We start from the raw sequence: 22,335 nt of genomic DNA on the forward strand, positions 1-22,335 counted from the left end.
GCCCTGGCCGGGCCGGGCCGGAGCAGCCGCTCTCGGGCCCCCGCGGGCAGCACAGGAGAGCCGCTCCCGTGCCCGCCCCGCCGCGATCCAGCTGCAGGAGCCAGCCCGAGTGCGGGAGCCGCTTTTTGTTCCCTTTCCGTAGTTCTCTTTTGTGCAATTTACGTTTGACAGCCGAGCCCGCGCAGGGGCGCCTCCGTGCCGCGGGGCGGCGCTGCCAGCGGAGGCCGGCCCCGCTCCGTGCCGGGCCCCGCTCTGTGCCCGGCCCCGCTCGCTGCCCGCCCGGGGCTGACGTGTCGCGGCGCGATGGCGGCGGCCTGGGAGGAGATCCGGCGGCTGGCGGCCGATTTCCAGCGGGCGCAGTTCGCCGAGGTGGCCCACAGGTGAGCAGCACCAACAGCGAGCCGCCTGCCGCGCCCCTTCCCCGCGGCCCCGGCCCAGCCGGGCACGGCCGCTCCGCCGTCCCTGGGTCGCTGCTGGGAGCCCGCGGGCCCTTCTGGCGCCCCGCAGAGCACGGCAGGCCCCCGGGAGCGGCTGGGTGTAATCACAGCTGTTCCAGCTGCTCACAGTCTTCACGGCTCCAGCGCTCGGTTTCTCCCTTCTGTCTGCTTCACCAGTTGAGGTCGTTGCCCAGAACTTGTTTTTGTTAAAGGAAAATGAATCCAAAACGCGCACAGAAGTGTCATAGACACGAATTCTTTAATTAATTATGTGCATTCCTAAATTCCCCAGCAGATGCATTCTGACAGGGCTGATAGCTGTTCAGGAGGAGAATAAAAGTTTTGGAGAGACGACTCACCCAAGTGAAGCCATATGGATGATTTGGTGGGTGATAAGCAGCATACAGACATTAATTTATCTAAAAAAGTATATTCACGAACAACTTCAAACAGACTTTGTTGTACTTCCTGTGTTTAGTATGTTTGAACCGTCAATTTAAAGGTAATCTTTTTAAAGAAGTACTTCATTAGAATAAGTGCTGAACTCCTTCTGGTTTTGACAGATTGTCGGAACGGAACTGTATAGAAATTGTCACAAAGCTGATCGCAGAAAAGCAGCTGGAAGTGGTGCACACACTTGATGGCAAGGAGTATGTCACTCCAGCACAGATCAGTAAGGAGATCCGTGATGAGCTTCATGTTTGTGGTGGTAAGTGTGGCATTTTCCTTCTTCTTTTGGATTGAAAGCAATTTGAAAGTTTTCACTACCCTTAATCTTTCAGAAAAAGTCAGTTTGCTTCATCTACACATTAATTCACCTACTGCTCTTTTATTTTCCCTTCAGATCTGTGTCAAGCTTTTAGATAAGCATATCAAGATATGTTATTTGGTTTATTTTCACCCGTGTATAATTTCTGACGTAAAAGTTATATGAAATCCTTTTGAAGAAAGTTTGGCATTTTAATATAGTTTAGCACCTGGCTGAGATGTTTGGCCAAGTCTTGAATTTCAAAGTCATTCTCCTTTCACACCATTAGTAGTAATAATATTTGTAAGTTGTCATTGACAGGTCTTTTATTTTACCAATGTGAAGAGCCACCTGTATTGTAAGATGTGATTTAGATATATAAGGAAGCAAGTACTGTTCAGACAACTTTTTTGTCTGTGGCTTTAATGAGCAGGCAATGTATGGTACTTTGAATTATACTTGGGGGTAAATTTCACAGCTTCATATGTTTAGAAAAATTAACTTCTTATTGTGTCCATACAGATTAGCCATTTGCCCACTATTACCACAGGTTTGCTTCAGTTTGTGTTTTGCCATTGTGTATTATACCAGTGGGACAGCTTGGACTGAATTAAAATTTGCTGGGTATTTTGTTAGTAGCATCATGCAAGAGTAGAAAGTTTTAACAATCTCTGGGGACTCATGGACTAATTTAATTGGTCTAGAGAAAAAGTAATTAAATATTGTATGCACAGTGAGCTGTAATATATTCTAAATCTGTTCAAATATGTTTCATGTACTAAAAGTGTGTTTTAATTTTTCTTGAAGGTCGAGTTAACATTGTTGACTTACAACAGGTAACTTTAAAAATAAAAACTATTTACTTCTTTGTTTTCTTTGCCATGTATAGTGTGAATATGGAGTTCATCAGTTATACTCAAGCTGAGTTATTTTTTTAAAACAGAACACATTTTATGAAGAGCTGGTAGCTTATGTCAGGGTACTGCAGATTACTTAATCTGTCAATTTATTGTTTTACTGAAACCTCTCTGTTTAGTGATAATCTAGGACTTCTGAAATCACTACTGGTATATGCAGTTTTCGTTTATGAACTCTTTGTTTGTAAACTAAGGAGGGCAGACAGAAAAGAAATATGTTCCCCATTTAAAATTAAAGCTGCAGGAGCATGCATAATTAACTTTGCATGCCTCTTTGAATCTTCCCTCTTCCTTCATTATTCTCTTGTCTCCACTAATCTTTGTCCTGCAGTAGTCTTCTTCTGTGGTTAATTTTCCCTTCAGGCTTGAGCAAAATTCCTTGGAAACAGGAAACTTTTCTGAAAGCCAGTTTCCTATTTTCTCTTACTGCTTTCTGGTATTTTTTTATTATATCAGTTTCTTTTAAACTTTTAACAGTTACAAAGAGAGGGTTTTTCCCTAAAGCCTTGCTGGTTTATTCCAAAACACAGATTAAGTGTATTTGTATGCAATAGTGTAAAAAAATAAAAGCAGCTTTCCTCAAGACATAGGAATGTTTAACTAATATCTCAATGTTTGAGAATGATTTTCATTTTAAAATTCTGATAAGAGGTGTTTTTTTTAGGTAATAAATGTGGACCTTCTGCACATTGAAAACAGAGCTAATGACATTGTTAAATCTGAAAAAGGTATTCAGCTTGTACTGGGACAGCTTATAAATGAGTGAGTACCTTCAGGAGCAATATGTATAATTCATACCGTATTTATTTTTTAAAATGCAGACTAAAAATAATGTCCAAGGTTTGTTGCTTCTGAAGTGAAAGACATTTTTCTTGGCTGATCTTAGAGCTACTTGGTGGTGATCAGTGCTACTTTAGGCAGGTGAGGCCTATCTCAGCAAAGCATCCAGTAAGTCCATGGTGTAAACTGCCTACTGAGCATCTGTGTTCAGCATTTAAGAGATTTCATTTCTTACACAGCGTCTTTGTGTACAGCAGCCAGATCTCATTTGCTCTCTGGCTTTGCTGTCTGCCTCAGCTATTGACAAGCCTTCTACCTCTTGTTCTATTTCACAAGCCTAAGATGTTTGAGATAGTTATTTCATGGCTTCCAGCCCACTAACAGCCACTGAAGTAATACTCTTACAGAGTTGTTCTTTTTATTGATTGAGCTCCAGGATCTGTTCCTGTCAAAGAATATCTAGTTCCTGGCTCTCTTGAAATAGTTAAGGCCTGTCTTGCTTACTAAAGCTGTTTTCCAATTTTCATTGACATAATGTTTTCCTCTTTCTCTTGCTTGAAATTTTCATACAAGTAGATAAATGGCCCATCTTAATACTAGCTACCTGCTTAACAGGCTTTTTTAAAAACACGTTTTCACTTACACTGTTCTTCTTTATTCATTTAAAATAACTTTCAGTTTATTTTTCCAAGATGTAGCAGAAAGAAGTATATTAATAGAGGTCAGTTATTCAATATGTGATCTTGAGGTTGACTTTGAATGTCACACTTAATGTGTTGTCTTTTCTTTTTCTCATTTTTACAAAAGGAGTTATCTGGATCAATTAGCAGAAGAAATAAATGATAAACTACAGGAAACTGGCCAGGTGACAATATCAGAGCTCTGCAAGGCATACGACCTTCCAGGAGACTTCTTGATACAGGTGATGGAATCCACCAACCTGGCAAATGCAGAATCAGTTGTGACCAACTTCTTCATTTATCTTTGCAAAATTCATGACTTTACATGACTGTTTTGTACAAAATTAATGCTAAATTAATCTTGGTTTTCATGGTGCATATGGAAATCATACTTCTGTTTTCTGAAAAGTTTTCTGTCATTAGATACCCATATATCTGATGGAAGATGGCATGCTTTGAAAAGCTCAATTCTTCTATTTACAGGCATTATCCAGGCGTTTGGGCAGAATTATTCATGGACAGCTAGACCAGGAAAACCGTGGGGTGATTTTTACAGAAGCCTTTGTGTCCCGCCATCGAGCACGCATTCGTGGGCTCTTCACTGCGATTACTCGGTAAATTGCAAGGCCTGCAACCACCTATTAACATATTTTTGCCGTAGGTCTTTGTGGGCCAGATTCACTTGCGATGGAAAAATAAAAGGAAACACAACCTATGGCTAGATTCCCATAAGTGTAGTTCAGCTCCTGGGACCACTTTTCACTTTTGTTAGAATCACTTGTTAGAGGTGATAGAGGGGACTGCCTTTTGAAAAACAAGGGAAGTGTAACAATATATACTATACCTCATACTTTAGTTTAGCTGAAGAAAATGTTAATCTGTAGTTCTTTTGTTACTTTGTCGAATATCTGTCCTCTTGTAACTCTGCCACTCCTTAGTGGGTTACATATTGATGTGATTGCTACATGCGATTATAGATAAGTCTTTCATATTGAATCAATAAATTTTTGTGTCACTTTGTCGGAAGAGGAAAACAAAGCAGAAGTTTCCTTACAATAATTATCATAGCTTTTGTGTTAGCACTTCACAGTAATTCAGAATTAAAGCTATGCTATTTTCCTTGTAAGCTATTTCAAACGTCAGTGAAGTACCCTGTGGCTAAGGTACAACGTAGTTCTGCCATTTATAGTAATCTCTCTTACTTCTGGATTCTCCATGTCAGTTTCATATCATTAATTTATATTGTTTTGTTTTTCTTTTTTCCCCCCAAGGCCTACACCTGTAAGTAACTTGATCACTCGGTATGGATTTCAAGAACATTTACTTTACTGTGAGTTTCATTCAGAATATTTTGTGTGTTTGTTAGGAAATCCATTCTTCATTATTAAAAGTATGCTTTCAAAGAAGCTTTTTAGTATATAGCCTTAATTCTGAAATGCAGAACAATGTATTTGTCTTTAGTGCAGAAGGTATTAAACCCTTTGTGCTATCCATAACTGAAGGAATGTTCTCTGTATCCAAAGCAATGAAAACACTGGTTGACAAGATGCCTCTTGGGGCAGAATGATGCAGGAAGTACTTATTTATTCATCTCTTTCATTATTTGCCCTTAGCTACTGGCAGTTTTGTCAGTGAAGCACACAAAAGGGGACATATTTTATTTAGCCAAATGGCATTAATTGCTCAGGATTTTATTTACTGACTATTTTTCTGTGATAATAGAGGCTAAGCTTTTGTTATGCTTTTAGTTAAATGACTTTATATGCTGAGAGATAAAACATATCCTTAAACTGTTTGCTTTTATTTTCCACAATTCCTTTTCTAAATAGAAATGCATAAAGATTCCTTCCCTATTGGGCTGCTGAAATCTTTAGGCTCTACTTGTTTGTCACTTTGTGTGCCCTCTCCTATCTCTCAAAAATGCTGCTTCAAGCATCATTAGTCTTCTATGCTGGCTGACCAAGTGCTGCTGGTCTTTTAAAACCCTTTAATGGTTTTCTATCTCTTCTCATGAACCTTAATGCTTTTCTTGATTGGGTCTTTTTGCCCTCAGGGCATTGCTCACTTCAGCTCCACTCTCTGCTTATCCTGTTCTCCGACTCAGGCTTATCCATTGCAAATTAAAATTCTAGCACTTAAATAAAATCATATAAACGTTGTCACATAATCAATTTAAAATTTCCACTTTTTTTTTTCTTTTATGTGCCATCCAGGTTTTCATAGATTAAAGGGAAAATCTGTGAAATTGCATTATAATAATGTCTCAGTACCCAGCAAATTTCAGTATTTGGTTACAGTCTATTTCAGATAAGTCCTTCAAGTACATCATTATGCTTTGATGATGTACAGTGTTAATGTAAATTGAAGTTCTGGTGTTTTCCTGATACACGTGATCATCACAATAGTGCTTCCATTTGGTTTTTTTAGTGAGTTTGTTCATCTTTTTCTTTGATTTTTCCTACTGTCTTTCATTGCCTTTGCAGCTTCTAAGTTTCAAAGAGTTTTTTATCTTTTTATTCACTGCCAGATTTTATTGTGCCCATTTGCTGAGATACCGTTTCAATTTTACAAATGTTGGAATTTGAAAAATACCTTTTAGTTATGTTATTTTTTAGCTTTTTATGTCTGTCACTGTTAGCAGTGTGGTTAAAAGTGGTCTTTGTCAGTTTTCTGTCTCTTCCAGAATAAAAATGTAAGTTCAGTGTAGTATTTCTATCATTTACAAAACAGCTAATTATTTAATCAATACTTGGCTTATTATTCTTCGGTTCTTTCATATAGATGTGCTGCTATTCATCTAAAGCTCTCATAAAGTTACAATAAAAAGTAGTTTTAGAAATGAGACTCTCGAGGTAAAAACACTAATTACAAAGCCTAATGAAATCACAGAGTTATTCCTGAGCATTATGTTACTGTTGTAGGACTGACAGAGGGATGCTTGCTATCTTTGTCAGACTTTGATAGAGACCTAATAGCACACTACAAACTACTTGGTCACCTTTAAAAATAAATATGAATGTATGGTAATTCTACAGGGATCCTGTTGTTTTAAAACAAAATACTGCCTGGATGTAATTGTAGCAATGGTCTATGAAATCTCTGAGAGAGCCTCCTCTGCCCTGGAGTTTTAAAACTGGCACTTGATTAAATACAGAATTGAATTTAATTTAATTTATATCTTCATTGGACTTATTTTATTCTGACATCTTCTTTCCCTAAAGACTCTGGTTCATTAATAGATTTTTCAACCAATTTTTTGGAGCTCTAGGAAAGTCTAATTCCTTTTCCTAAAAACTTTGAATAAAAAGAAGTTGAAATTGCAAACAGAGAACCAATCTATATTTTCTGACAATTGCTTAAGTGAAGTAGGCACATTGACTCTATTTTCTAGGGCAACTAAAGTATGAGGAAGTATAAAAAACTAATTTTATTTCCAGAATTGGTCTTACAAAGTTCTATTTTATTCGATGTAACCGAACTGTTTCTGGCTCTTGTCTTAAATTACATAAAGCTATATTTTGTTTAAATCAGTTTCTCTTTCTGCTGCATTTTTTCAGTGTAAGTATTGTTCATCTTTGCTAGTGGCAGTTGCATTCAGTAGCTGCTAGCTTATAGAAGCTCATCTACACTATGGGCATGTCAAAAACTATCTTGATTTACTATGCACTGTTTCTTCTGGAACTGGGTGTTCAGGTAAATTTGCCTGCATAAGTGAGCTAAACCTCTCTGTGCTGTACTAAGCATGTTGTACTGTTGAATGCTGCTTTTATTTAATGATGAAGAAGCCTTGCCATATGATGCCATTAAATGTTCTGTTCCAGAGCAAAACTTTTCTTCTAATGAGATAGAAGAGAACGTAAACTGAGTATAAAAAAGCCATCTGGCAAAGCTCTGGAAATTATCAGTTAGCAGTTGATGTCACTGATTTTTTAAAATATATCTCTTGTATTACAAAAAGGCAGTAGCAGAACATAGGAGGCAAATCAGATATTCCTATGCAACTTAAATGGATTTAAAGAATCTTATTCAGCTTTGAAAAGTGTTTAGTAGTTTGGTATTTATTACCAGTTACCAATATGTTCTTTGTCAGCAGTATTTTTGTATTCTCAAGAGGTTATTATTGGCAACTGTGTCATGCATTTTAAGTAATGACTTTTCATGTCATTTTCTGTATTCAGATTTTTTTTTTCTCATTTTGGTTTACATGCAGGCAGTGAATTCAAAGAGAAATTATTAATAAAATGCTAGTATATTTTACTCTTCTGGACAGAGAAGGATTCTTCTATGTCTGCATTTTTTAAATTAAAAGCTAAAACTGCCAAGTATATGTTCAGTGAAAAACATCTTGATCCTGCCATTGTGGCTCACTGTTTGGAAACGTTGTCTGATTTCCAGAGCTTTTCTGAAGAAATTCTCGTAAGTGTTGAAAATAATTGATAGAGCTCAGCAGTGTTTCACTAGAGCAAGCATAAACTAATTGGTGGAAAGAAAGAGGAAACAAACCAGGGAAAATAATTGCTATCTTTTGATTAATGGATATATGAACTTAGAAATTATTTTCCTCTTGTAGCTTTGCTAGAAGAACTTGTTAATGCTGGTCGTCTCAAAGGCACTGTGGTTGGTGGGAGACAGGATAAGGCTGTGTTTGTTCCTGACATCTATTCCAGAACACAGAACAAATGGGTGGATTCCTTTTTCAAGCAGAATGGTTACTTAGGTAATTCATCTATATTCTTATAGATAAAATAGCTTTGTAAAACTAGTGTAGATAATTGATCTTACCTTAACATAGCTAGTGCTTAGAGTGAAGCCTCTCTCCACAAGGGGAGGAGTGGAAATCAATGCAGTGGCTGATATTCCTTTGCTAAAAGACCATCTTGCTCATAATGATGTGTGTTATTTTATCACAACAAACTGTATTTCAGTGGAGGAGACCATACTGCTAAACAGTAACTATTTCTCACGAACAATTACAAATCTGTTTTTATTACTGTTCTGAAGACATTGATTAGCCTGCTCATTGTAGACTTTTCAGATCATCATGGCTGGAGTTTCAGGCCAGGTGTCCAGATTACAACCAAACTTTGGCTGCTAATACTCCAAACATGCAGTGCTCAGGAAGAATTTTTTTCAAAAATAATACTTGTAGAACTGGACTGAGTAGCGCTAGTATCCTGATTTGAATCCAGACAATTCTGTGTAACTTCAGGCTGAGTGATGCTGGATGATGGTGTTTTGAGACACCACAAGCTGGGGGGAAATGTGGATCTGAATAGAGAGGAATGTCTCCTTATGGTCCCAAAATGTCAGGCCCTAAATAGCAGTTATTCTTGCAGATTAAAAAAGTTCACCATAACTTAAAATGATAGTATTAAATGTTTCTGTAATACTGCTTGACTGATGATCTGTCAGTCTTTGAGTGTTTTCCCCACATCTGAAGTATAAACTGCTAAATAGTTGAAAACAAAACACTTGGACACTTTATGCATTGTAAATATTGTTCTGCAAAAATAAACTCAATGGTGTAAGAATCCCTAAAAAAAAGTTCTAAACTAAATCACATCCATAATTTAATCTGCATTCTTCTAATAACAACAATTATATGTAGTCTGTACTGAACTACATTTTTGGTCAGCATTAGCTTAAGGTTTCATTTACTGGTATAAAAAATATGTGTAACTCTACATTTCCTGCTTTCAAAATAAAGTCCTCCCATAAGATCTTGTATGCATATGAAGGAACTAAATTTTAACAGACATTTAACTGTTTTTTAGAATTTGATGCATTGTATAGACTTGGCATCCCTGACCCAGCAGGCTACATTAAAAAAAGATACAAGTCCACACAACTCTTATTTCTGAGAGCAGCTTGTGTTGGTCAAGAAATTGTGGATCAAGTTGAAGCCTCTGTGGAAGAAGCCATCAGCTCTGGAAGCTGGATAGATGTAGCAGTAAGCAATCCTTTCAGTTGTTGTTGTTGGATTTATTTCTTTTTTCTTGTTTTTGTGTCAAATGATACTTTATTGAAACTACACATATGTATAATGAAATTCTATGTTATCAAAGAAGAAAATTCAGTTTAATTAAAGTGACAAGTAAAAGGGCATTATTTGCCTTTGATTTGATCTGAACAAAAGCAGGGGAAGGACATTCTGGCATGTAAGACTAACTTTCATTTCAAAACTAGTGCAAAAGTACTCTGCTGGAGAGCAGTATATTTCTATTAGGCTACTGGGGTTTTTTTGAAAAAATTTCTCAACTAAATGCTTACAACAGTTTTGATGAGCAGAGGGGTCTTAGCCATTTTGTCCTGGCTGTGTCCTAATTTTAGGCCTTACAGCACTACCTTTGTTGCTCTTAAGTTCTGCTGTTGTTCTGTTTGTTGTTGCTCTATAGATTTTGAACTTTATCTTGAAGAAGTTGCTGTGCATTTGCCCAGAGGTAACATATATTTGTAGAGCAATGTAGATTTACCATGTTAGAAGATTTAAAATAGTGTGTACTCTTAAATTATAGTTTAATTTGAAAGTGCAATGCTTTCTAAATAGTTACCAGATGTCAAATGGCCTGTGTCTATTCTGTTTATTCACTTATAAGGCTATTGTATTTTAATTTTCTTTACCCTAGACTCTTCTGCCCAGCTCATTGTCAGTAGAAGATGTTGGGATTTTGCTCCAGCAAGTGATGAGATCTTTAAACAAAAGCTCTTCAGGTTTAGTCTTCAGTGATACCATTGCAGTCAGTGAGAAATTTTTAAGCAGCTGTGCTGACCTCTTTTCTGATCTGATGCAACAGAAAGCAGAAAAGGTACAGTAGGTTTTTTATTGGTCAAGATGCAGTGGATGTTGAATGTTGGAGTAAAGCTCATGGGACTTTCTAGTCACTGTTTCAATTTCTGTACATCTTATCTGAAGTACAAGTAGAGAAGAAGCAAAACAAATGAACAATAGGTTTCTATATTTAATGGGTGTAATTTATATTCTGGTGCACTCAGGAAGCCAAGTCTCACGTGTTGCACTTGGAAAACAAGATGTTTGATTAGTGTACTTGAAAATGGCCAAATGGCTTAAATGTTTCTTCCATTGTTTTGTGTATCTTTTTGCTGTGATGTGCATGTTCTTCATTTTAGGAAATTAAAAACAACCCTGTTAATTTAATCACTGAAGAAGATTTAAAACAAGCTTCATGTTTAGAGAACTCATATGCTAATAAAAAAGACAAAAAGGATGAAAGAAGAAAGAAAGCAGCAGGTAAAGTATCAATATTCCGCTTAAGCAAAAAAAAAAACAAACAAAAACAAACTTGCTTTATCTTCGAATACTCAAATATAAAGTTAGTAGGACAATGTTTTGTAGTCCATTAAATGCTGCTAGTCCATTGCTTAAGATATTTAAAAAATAATCCAACTGCTTACTGTTGTACTGTGGATGTGGATACATCTCAGCTATGCCTGTGAGAACTAATTTCAGACTTAGAAATGCAGAGGAGGTATTATAAAGGTCTCTTGAATTAGTTCAACACAAGGTACCTGGTTTTAGAAGCAAGGAATTTTGTGTTCATTTTTTATTTTATACAATATGATCACATAAGACTGAATAAAACAAGTATTAGGTCAGGGACCTCTGTGCTATGTTTTATTACAGATTGTAGATACAATTTTAGTGTCCATTTCTCAGGGATTCAGGAAAATTAATATGTTTTTTATTATTAGTCTTGAGATGCTAATTCCAAAATAACTTTGTCTAAATTAAGAATGAGTTTCGGGGGCTTTTTTTGGAGAATACTTGTCATTTTTTTGAGGAAACCATGCCATAGAATTTTCTATTGTTTGCATATATAATAGTTGCATAGAGATTAAGACAGTTTACATTGAGGTATAGATTAAATTAATCCCAAACTTTACTCAATTTGTGTGGTGACTGTTTGGAATAGTTTTCAGTTGAAGGAAGAATAAAAATGTGTGGGTTTAACCCTTTGAAATCTTTCTGATTTTTAAAACAGTATTCAATCTGAAGTCCATGAATCCCAAAAACTTTGTGGCTCTTGTGTTGCTACAACACAGCTGAGCAATCTATGTTGAACTCACTTGCAGAGTGTTGCTGTGCTACTGAAAGTAAGAAAATTAGTGCACTGATGCATTTTGCATGATTGAATATACTCATCTGCAAAATAAAACATCCTACTCTTAAAAAAAAAAGCACAAGTAGGCCTGGGTTGACATGGAAATTAAACTTATTCTTGCCACAAGAGATGGCAAATTTTTCTAGGCCATAGCTAAGGCAGAGAAGCTTGAAACTTTAATTGAGCTGTCATAAGAGAATGACTTTGGTTTCCAGCCCTCTGAGGAGTGAGACTCTACTGAGCCTGTACTGCATGTCTAGACAAATTCATACACACAGGTAACATGCTGCACCATCAGCAAGCACTACCCTGAAATGTTTTATTGTGGACTGTTATGTGCATTACCTAAAAACACCCCAACATAACAGTTTTATGTAATGTAATTACTGTAGTGCAGTCAAATTTCAAATAAGATTGTGAAAAGCACTGTTTTTTTTGGCCTGCAAAGTGATGCTTAAAAATCCATCTGTGGCATGTAACAGATGCAGTTAGCTTTTTAAGTAATAGCATCTTGTCTTTGTGTTTCCTTTTCTTAAACAATAGTAGTTACTTAATATAGTTACTTGAAACCTTGGACCATATTTAAATGGAAAAGGAAAACACACAAACTTTCTCAAGGCATAGTGTATATATGTTTGGCACATATATGTGTTTAAACTTAAATATATAAATATATACATGTTTAAACATAAATAAGTTTCAGTTTCTTCCAAGTGAAAAAATAACAGAAGAGGCTGTGAAAAAGGGAACAAAGAGCAGAAGAGCTTGCCTTGTGGAGAGGGACTCTATAGCAAATTGAGATTCTATCTTCAGTTGCATACATTGATTGCAGGACTTCTGAACAAAGTAATTTGTTATGTGTGTCAGAACTGGAACGTCCCATTGCTCTATAGTCATCTAGGAAAAGTAAAAAAAAATTGAGTGCTCTAGTTAATTGGATGTGTGCTTCCAAGAATATTTTGGATAAATGCTTATAGTGATAGACTCTTTCTCTGAAAATTAACAGAGCTACATTATCTAACATATATTTTACAAATTCAGTTATTTAGCATCATTGAATAGAAATGCTAAATGCTTACTAAGATGCTGTTTTCAGCCAACAGAAAATCCACCATTGCATTATGGACTTCGGTATCTCATGTGTTTTTAGCTGATGAAAAACACTACACTTTTTTTTTTTATTACTATTATATATGCAGTTGATATTAGTGTCTTTGTGTTTAATAATGACATTAGCTTAAACAAAGGTTTGCCTCAGCTGCTTTGTTTTCCTAAGAATGAAAGTTATGGCCCTAAGATTCTGAAGTATGTGTTCTAGGTTGTGTTTAGAATCAGGCTGTGGTTTTCAATCCAGCATTAACAAGTGACACAGATAAATTACCATGGTATTGTAAACTTTTTAAGAGCTACAACTTTCCTGTGTACTAAGCAAGTAATTCCCCACCAGAGGGCAGTGGAAGCGTGAGAGGAGGAGGTGGTGGGAATGCCAGAGAGATAAAGATTAAGAAAACCAAGAAGAAAGGAAGAAAGGATGCTGACAGCGATGAAGAGTCACAAGGGACTGCCACAGGTTTGTCATTTTATTTTAGGCTCTACCTATTCCACATGGGTTTACTACTTGTGGTTTTTTTTTCTACTTCTTCCCCCACTGTTTAGATAAGGTCAGCTAAAATGTCAAGAAGATGAGAATACTATGTAGTTAAAATTCTGTCAGTGGATCTGATGTTGCTATTTAAATGAAATGGACATTACATGTTCACTGAAGGGTATAACTTAGTCTTTAAAAAAGAAACTTGAGTCAAGGAAATAAAACCATTTTATATTTATTATTTTATTTTAGGTAGGAAATGCTGTACATTGTGGGGTGGATGTTACACTTGATTTTGTAACACCTGCTGCATAGTGTATGAAAAATGAATGACCTAAATTAACAAATCATAGCAATCAAATAGTTTTGTCTTCATAGGAATAAAATACACAGTCAAAACTTATGTTTTGATAGTTTTAATGTCACTTCTTTTTGGTGCCTATTTCTCTACCTTCACTGTTACAAGAAGGAGCATGAACAGCTTGCTAAGTAAAAGCCAACACTGTTAGATTTAGAGCAAACAGTGGTTGCAAATGAAGCAATCGTGTTCTTTCTTTTGTTTGATGGAGAACCAGAAATGTGTGCTTCCATTTTATATGTAGTGTCCAGACTCAATACTGACTGAAAAATATTTTAAGCATGATATTTGAAGTGTGAAATACAGTGTAGTAATTTTGTTTGATACTGCTTTCACAGAGTACTATAATTCACGTATAAATGGAATTATTTTTCAGGCCTGCTCAGTTACTGAGTAAAACAATGTTCAGTCACTTCTGGGTTTTGGTGTAGGCTTTCTGTTTTGCCCTTATTGCTGCTTGTATTGCTGTATTATAATAAATAACTTGAACCATGATCTCAAAGTAAACTCAGATGAAACCATTCAAATGTAAATAAGATCATTTTTAAAACCTGATTTATCCTCCCTTTTCATTTGTTTATAAGCTTTGTATGTTTGTTACTACTACTACTTACTTGGTATCAATGATCTCCATACTTATGGGCACAATAAATCTGTTTTAATGTGCATCTGGAACATGTCCTCTGGTTCTCTGTTATCATCCTGATCTCATTCCTATATGTAAAAATTCTACAGCACCCAGGAAAAGGTCGTGTTTTGGGCAAAACTGAAATACATATGCACTAAATTGTATGCATGCAAGTTGCTTTTATTACTGGAACACCTTGTCTGATATAATTTATCATGTTTCAGATTTTATACTGTAACTTCAAGTTTAGGATGCTGTGTTACATGATTGTGTACCTTACTAAATGGAGTTTAAAAAAATTAGAACAGCCTTCAAGTAGGAGCACTCTGTTCAGTTTTGGCACTTTAAATTCTATTTGATCTTGATGACATTATGGTTTCTAAACTAAATGGCCAAGTAGACTGAAAAAAAGTGTCACCAAAAATGCCTATCCTCATACACTACTTCAGTTGTCTATTACAGAAACTTCTAAGTGATCAAAAGAGAAATTTTGTCAGTTTTTCATATGTGTAAAATTCAACTGGTCATGTATAATCATCCCTTTTTTTCCATTGTTGATAATGCATTTCTTGTATGGTGTTTCCACTCTGAGGCTTTCAAGTGTCTCATGCCACAGAGTAATTGCAGCAACACTAAATGGAATGTTTTCTCAGTGAGTGTTCTTTATGGCCACTACAGGGAGGAACAAGAAGCTGGAGTTCCCTTTCATGTCACAAGAGGAAATTGAGGATGTTTTAAAGACCCGCATGCAGGATTGCCCTGAGGAGCTTATTACAGACATTGCTGAACATCTAAGAAGGTAATTTCAGTAATTCCTCTGGAGTTAGAAAATTTGTGATTCACTTCAGATTAATTTACATTTCAGTGTGTTTTCTTGCTTAGAAAAGAGTGCTTTGTTGATAGATGTGAACCACAATATTCTTTTTCTATACAGCTCCCTGTTACGCGTCTTATGTGTACATATTATACATACTTGTATACTTACATACCATACGTAGTATAGCCTTGGAACATCTGCCATTAAGTATATTTTAATTTCCTTGTGTGTTTTTTTTTCTGATTTTCATAATTTGCTTTTTGTTTATTTCACCATTCTGTAGCGTTCATATCCCTGTCATTTACTACATAATGAGGTCATTTTCTCTACTGCTGACATATTTGGGAAAACCTTGCACAGTTTCACACTTTGCTCAATGTTTTCTCCTTTCTTGTTTCCTGTTCTAAGACCTTTGACAAAAACTTACCAGGAAGTTGTGCGTTCTGTTTTTACATCTTCAACATCTTCCTCTGGAGCCAACAGAAGACAGGCTATGAAGGACTTGCAGGAGGAATTCTCAAACTTGTACAACAACATTCGGTTATTTGAAAAGGGAGCAAAGCATTTCACAGGTACAAAACATATACTTTGAAAAATTAATATGCTCCTTCAAGGATGTTAAATTTATTCCAGAATCTAAATTAAAGTTTAGACAGGAGCAAGAGTTTAAAAAGGAGAATCTAAAAAGAAAAAACTAGAGATGTGTTTAGTATGCCTAACACTGCCTTTATGCTGAAGTGCATTGCTTTGCACAGGAATTGAAATACATTCTCTTTATTTCATATCCATGTTCTGTTATATCTCACATCAAGGTAACTGTGTTCTTGTCTTTCCTTCCCAAGTGTTTGCATTCCTTCCAATTTTTCAGTGTCTAGGTGAAAAAAAAAGGAAAAGATTAGTAAGCTCACTTTATTCTGTCAGCTGTGCCACTAGTGAAAAAATTGAATACCATCTGATTCTAAGAAGCTGTTGTTTAAACCTTATAGATTTGGTACTGAAAGTAGCTGCTGACTGAGGATAGTCTGTCAGATTCGTTTTGCAGGGGGTTACTCTGTAAGGTGTGACAGAAAAGTTAGCATTAAGAGAATACTGTAGTCATACCTAAGATTCTCTGCTGTATTCAGCTTTCTCCTAGAATTTTCCCTGTGAAAATCTTCTAGCAGAAAGGAACATCAGCAAAACAACCTGTTTTGGAAGAGCCTTTGTTCCCATTAGCTTTTGTTCTTGGACATGTATTCTGTTGCCTCTTTTTTTTTTCCGAATTCCAGTATTTCAGTCTTAAATTCAAGTGGCTGTTCTATTTAATTGCTTGTCCTGCAGAATTTTCCTTTATATACTCTTGACTTGATCAATAGCAGTGGTTCAGAGGATTGTATAGGGACTAGTTTACTGCTTATACAGATACACCTTCGAAATACTAGCAGTGCATTAAAATGTTCTTGCAGACCTGAAAGCTCACATTTTTCGCTGAATGATGTTCCTTAAGAATCTTGTCAGAGAAAATGAGGGATATTATCTTCATGTATCCAGATAACTTTCTCATACAACTCATGATTGGTAAGAGTCCACGGTTAGGAAGGTGCTGTGATAACATCATAGGTAACTATAATAAGTAAATTTAATCACTTATTTCTTTTAACAGATGATACTCTTGCCAAACACCTGTTGAAGACTCTGTGTACAGACATTACAAATCTGGTTTTTAACTTCTTGGCATCTGAGTCAATGATGACAACAGAAAATTACTCTACAATCACAAGTGAGGTACAGGAATAAAAGTTCCTTTCTAAAAGTTTAAAGTAGATCAGTTTGTTTAATAAGTAATTACTTCCCTTGACATATGCCTGAATCTAAAAAGACGATTAGTATTACAGATTATATCCATTCTTGTCCCAAACAGGGCAGAATCAAGATTTTAAGTAAACTGCCAGAAGATACCAAAGGTCCTTTAACTAAACTACATACTTCTCTGAATGGCAAGGTAAAGTTAATCAAGTTCAGATATTCTATTTTGCTGATACAGTGCTAATAAGTAGCTGATACACATAGTGTAGTACATAACCACTGCTGCTGTGAAGGATGAAGGCAAAATAATCTCTGTACTTTTGTAAGGCAGTGAGAGAAAGTGTGTTTTCATATCTGTGAATTTTCAGAGATGAAAAGGTGATCTTAAATTTTGGTACTGATAATCACCTTTGGCTCCTTGCTGCTATTGAAATCCAGTGTGCCTTTCATGAGCAGGTGAGAAGAGGAGTGAAAACTGAGTGAGAATCTCCAGTGTGAAGTGTTTGATGTTTCTTGTGTTTTGTTCCCAGAGTTCTTGCTTGTTTTCCCTGTGTATTTCTTAACTGGTAAAATTACAGATATTTAAAAAAAACCCCAAATATTCAGATTAAGGCTGTATAGGAGAGTTATTTATTATGCAAAAGGCTGTATTGAGGTGTTTCTTAATAAAAAATTATATTTGTAAGTAATTGTAGAACATGTATCCATTTTTAATTTTATTTCCAAGACTAATAAATTACAGTTTGGGTTAGTATTTAATTATATGAACTGTTGTAAGATGAACAAAGGCAATTTCTAAATACGTGTTACTTTCTCTGTTTTTCTATAGTTTATTTCAAGTGTATTCACAGTCATCTTTCAGTGTGATTAATTGTGAATAGTAGTTAAAATTCTTTACAATCTGCAAACACAGATTAAATATTTATATTATTTTTAATAGAGTATAGAAGATTTTCTTTCGTGCCTTGATTCTGCTGTGGATATTTGTGGTATTATGGTGAAAAAAGGAGACAAAAAGAAGGAAAGGTACCTTAATTTTATTATTCTATGAAATGTGGCTATATCGCTGCACAAATGCTGGATGGTTAGTATGGGAGCAGTCATACCCAACGTGTAAGAGTTTCCAAACTGCTTAACTGAAAAATAGAAAGTCAAGCAGTTCTAAATCCATTGGGGAAGGAGAAGAGGAGAATTCACATTTAGCTAATTTTGTTGGCTCACTACTTTCTGCAGGTATAGTGTATAAATTCCCTGGAGGTCTTTCAAAATCTGAGCTATGCCAGTGATTGTTTGGGTTTTTTATTATTAATGTTTTGGAATTCCACATAAATAAATGGTCAGAGGAGAAAATTTAAATTAATTTATGTCAAATATGTTTTAGCATCTGTGATCAACTACTATATGATAGAATCATAAAATCATGTTTTTGTTTAATATGTTCTTGTTCCTTAGGCAAGTCCTGTTTCAGCATAGACAAGCTCTGATTGAACAGCTCAAAGTCACAGAAGATCCAGCTCTTGTTCTGCACCTGACTTCAGTATTGTTATTTCAGTTTTCAACTCACTGCATGCTTCATGCACCAGGAAGATCAGTACCACAGATCATTAATTTCTTAAGTGGCAAGATCCCAGAGGTATTCTTTTCCAGCTTTTTAAGGGGAAATTACTGGTTTTCTACAATAGAGCATGAAAGTTGTGCCTTATGCTATTTTTGCTGCATAAACCCAACACTGTTGGTTTTCATGTCTAAACATTACTAATGTATACAATGTACAATTCCTCTGATCTGTACTGAATTGCTAACCTATCTTTTCAGGGATCTCTCATCAAATTTTTTTATAAAATTTAAAAATCAATCTGTTATTAGTCCTTTGAATTAACCATAGTGATAGCTCTGTCTTGAGGGATGTTTTGGTTCTTACAACTGAACATTTTTATGTCTTTCTTCTGAGCTAGAGCATGGTTGCTTTTTAAACTTTTCTAATGCAGTTTTAAAGAAAGATGTACCTCTTCAAGAGCAAATACATTGAGATTCTGTATTTTATACTGCCAAAACTGGTGATGTTTACTAACTGCATTAATGCAGTCAGTGGTTAATTGTCCTATTTCTGCAGCATGGATGCACTTTCAGATTTCTTCCTCTTTGAATGTTTCTTGGAATTCAGGTTGTCAAATACTACATTAGAAATGGTTTTTTGTATCACAAACTCTCTTTGTCCAAGAATGGGAGAATGCTTTTTAAAAAAATGTCATCTTTAATTATAGGTCTGTCTAACTTCTCTGTAACATTGACATCCCCTGGGTTTGTTCTCATTTTTTGCCCTCAGGATCAGCATTCACTGATAGTCAAGTACCACGGATTAGTGGTGAAACAACTGACCAGCCAGACTAAGAAAGCTGAACACGGAGACAGTGACACAAAAGATAACATGGAAGAGGAGGAAGGAGCAGAAAGCATTCGAAAAGAGCTCCAGGAAATCACTACCTCTATCAAAGATCTTGTTCTCAGACCTAGGAAATCTTCTGTAACAGAGGAATAAAACTGTTACTCAGCGCATCCATCTCTGTGATAGTCAGACTTTATTTTCTTTTATGCTGGAAAAAAGGGACAACAAAATGCTTGACAGACTTAAAATTTGGCCTATAGTAGTTTGCCAGTCACAGCTGGGGGACACAGTTTCTGGGTGATGGTGGCAAATGCAATTTTGTTACTTCTACAGTGTATTTTTAACACATTAATATAGATGTGGCACAACACAGTTGTGGGTGCTTTGGGTATGAAACCAGTGGATTTTAACTGGGATCCTCATGTGAGACCTCAAGAAATTACTCTTCAAATAACAGTGTATTTTGTTCCATACACACACAGGCTGATAGTTCTACTTCTCTGATTTGGAATTGTAGTGAGATAAGGATTGCATATAAGTGTCCATAAGCCTGTCTACCTTAATTTCAAATACTGGTTTTGAAACACACTCTGGTACCTAACAGCACACCAGCGAAGGCCTTCTTTACGCTTTGTCATTAGTGAATGTTTTCAGTTTCTGTTCACTGGTCTGCAACTGTAAAAACATTTTGAGTACAAGTGGATATTGATAAATTTAAGGGAAGTGACCCACTGCTGATGTGAGTTTCGAAATGTACTGAATGTTCATGAACATCAGCACACTCACACTACTGATGTATTCTGCTATCATCTGAAATAGCTGTTCACTTAAAACTTGTAATTCAGAGGAGGTGACGCTCTTTTGCATTGGCATTTTGGGAGCAGATAAATCCTGTTACACTTGCCATATTGTACATGCCAGGTGTTAATTCAGCAGATGTGTTGAGTGCTTAGTCCAGGTCCCATAGCAGATAGAAGCATTTGTTTGCATTCTGTCAGCCTTTGAGAGAACTTGTGGTGTTCTGTCTATCCTGAGTTTCTTGAAAATAATTTAGTTAATGATCTTTCTACATAAGCTTCATAGACAGAAATATTGCTTCCCTCAAGTTTTTTTTCCAGCATGAACAGTATTTTAAGTCTTCAGGAAAAAGCAAAAAATGTGAAAAATTATGTTCTATCACTATTAATGCCATAATTCTTATATGGCAAATATACTTCTAATTTATTTTTAAGAGAGGATAATTTTCAAACTGGAAATATCTAAGTTCTATTACTTCAGTAATAGCCATTGATTTCATGTATGTAATTTCAAGGGGTTTGCTTAACCTCAAGGTTGAATAATAAGAGATGAAAAATGGTCCTTTCACTAAAAAGCCATTCACCCGTCCTTGCCAAAATTGATGTTCAAAGAGGATAAATTCTGTGCAAATTCTGTTCCAAATTTTTCTGTTTTCCAACAATTCTCATACTCTGTGAGCTTGATAATAAACATATCCAAGCCCGAAATCGCAACAATTGAAAGTTGAAGAGGCCAGGCATGGAACCCCAGTAACAGAGTAACAAATGTTAAGGTAATTTTGGTGATGTAAACAATAGAATTTTACACGTATTTAAAAGGCAGTAATGTTTAACAATGTTCATGCCTTTTGATCATGATCTTTTATCAGGCAAGAATACTTTGGAATTGTAAGGCACAAGCAAAGGTAGTTGTTTCTCTTTCCTTGGCAGGAGGATATAATAGCTGACATAAGACAGTGAGGAATAAAAGATGGAAAATATGCAGGTTGTTGAAGTTTGTTTAAGGAGTAGTTTGTATACAGGGAATGGGTTTGATTTCGTGTTATTTAGCCAGAATAATTAATAAGCTGCTATAATGAATGTAAACAATTTTATATTACATTGAGCTCTTTTGTAAATAATATGCTATTTGAAATTCTGTATGCAAATAAGAAATTATTTTAATAACATTAAATGATGAAGTATTTGAAGAGCATTCTGTTGTCTTCACCAGTGTTTGATCATCTTGCAACTTGTAGCTTTCAAGCAGCAATAGGTAATATGTACTGTTAGACTTAACACACTATTCCTGTTTCTTTCCCTGTTTCTTTGTTTGGTAGAGTTTTGTGCTGGTATAATAATCAGCTTACTACAGAATTTACTTTATCATGTGTTCAACTTGCTATATTCCAGCCTATGTTATAAGTAGGATTTAAAAAATAGATTCTTTGAAGTAGGTACAATGGAAGCACTACAGTTTAGCAGTACTTCTGGCTACTAACAGAATTCAAGGAGACTGAATTTTAAATTTACCTGGGAAAACCGGGAAAACACAGGTATTTTTTCTTGATTTGGATATTCAGTCTTTAGTTTATGGTACAGAAGTATATCTTCTGTAAGAGAAAGAGAAAGAATTTTGCTAATTCACAGGGTTTTTTTCCCCTCTCCCTAGGAGGATTGTATGTGGGAGGAAGAGTAATCTTGTCTTACAAAATCAGAAGTACAGTTGACAAAACAAAAATGCCCTTTGGAATATCTAGGAAAATGAAAGGCACTACCAAGTACACAAATTAACACTTTTACTTTGTTTTCAAGCATGTCAGCCCCTCACCTTCACTTGTGCTGTCTAAACACCACCATTATATTTTTAATCTCATTAACTGACATGTATAGATGCAGTATGTGTCTATACACAACCACTTCACTAATGTTCTCACAACCTTGTTTGCTGCTTCTCTCAGATTGGAGTGGATGCATTAGCCGTAGGTAGAGTAATACCTGCCTCAGCAACGGCCTTGCCTTTCCTTCTTAAATGGCAAAAGATGACTTTTGTAGTTGGTTACTTGCAGATCTGCTGGAAATAAGCAAATTGTTGCTCTGTTAGAACTTTCAACTGTTATTTCATAGCTTCTTAAAAAAATTTGGCACAGGTTTCTGGATAATATCACTGGGTTTTTATTGTCTGCATGAATCCATCTGAGAGCTTATTCATATAAAACTACAGTAGTTCTGTTCTCTGTAGCCTCATGAGTAAGTCTAGTCAAGCAGTAGTTGCTCCTTGAATGCTTTTGCTAGTAACAGTAGGCCAAGAAAGT

At 35.8% G+C, this 22,335-nt stretch overlaps 1 protein-coding gene across 1 annotated transcript; it reads left to right on the forward strand.

The window, feature by feature from the left end:
• The first annotated feature begins 216 nt into the window (after positions 1-216).
• UFL1 (UFM1 specific ligase 1) lies at positions 217-21,236 on the forward strand. Its single transcript, XM_056487719.1, has 19 exons — positions 217-380; positions 1,001-1,146; positions 1,993-2,021; positions 2,767-2,864; positions 3,690-3,804; positions 4,046-4,176; positions 4,834-4,892; positions 8,133-8,279; positions 9,337-9,512; positions 10,189-10,368; positions 10,691-10,811; positions 13,130-13,252; positions 14,935-15,055; positions 15,482-15,645; positions 16,716-16,837; positions 16,974-17,054; positions 17,799-17,884; positions 18,311-18,491; positions 19,185-21,236. Exons 1-19 carry the CDS (start codon positions 304-306, stop codon positions 19,395-19,397), a joined length of 2,370 nt encoding a protein of 789 aa, XP_056343694.1. The 5' UTR covers positions 217-303; the 3' UTR covers positions 19,398-21,236.
• The last annotated feature ends 1,099 nt before the right edge of the window (positions 21,237-22,335 follow it).

The sequence above is a fragment of the Oenanthe melanoleuca genome, chromosome 3, assembly GCF_029582105.1.
Source record: "Oenanthe melanoleuca isolate GR-GAL-2019-014 chromosome 3, OMel1.0, whole genome shotgun sequence".
In the NCBI taxonomy this organism is placed as follows: Eukaryota; Metazoa; Chordata; class Aves; order Passeriformes; family Muscicapidae; genus Oenanthe; species Oenanthe melanoleuca.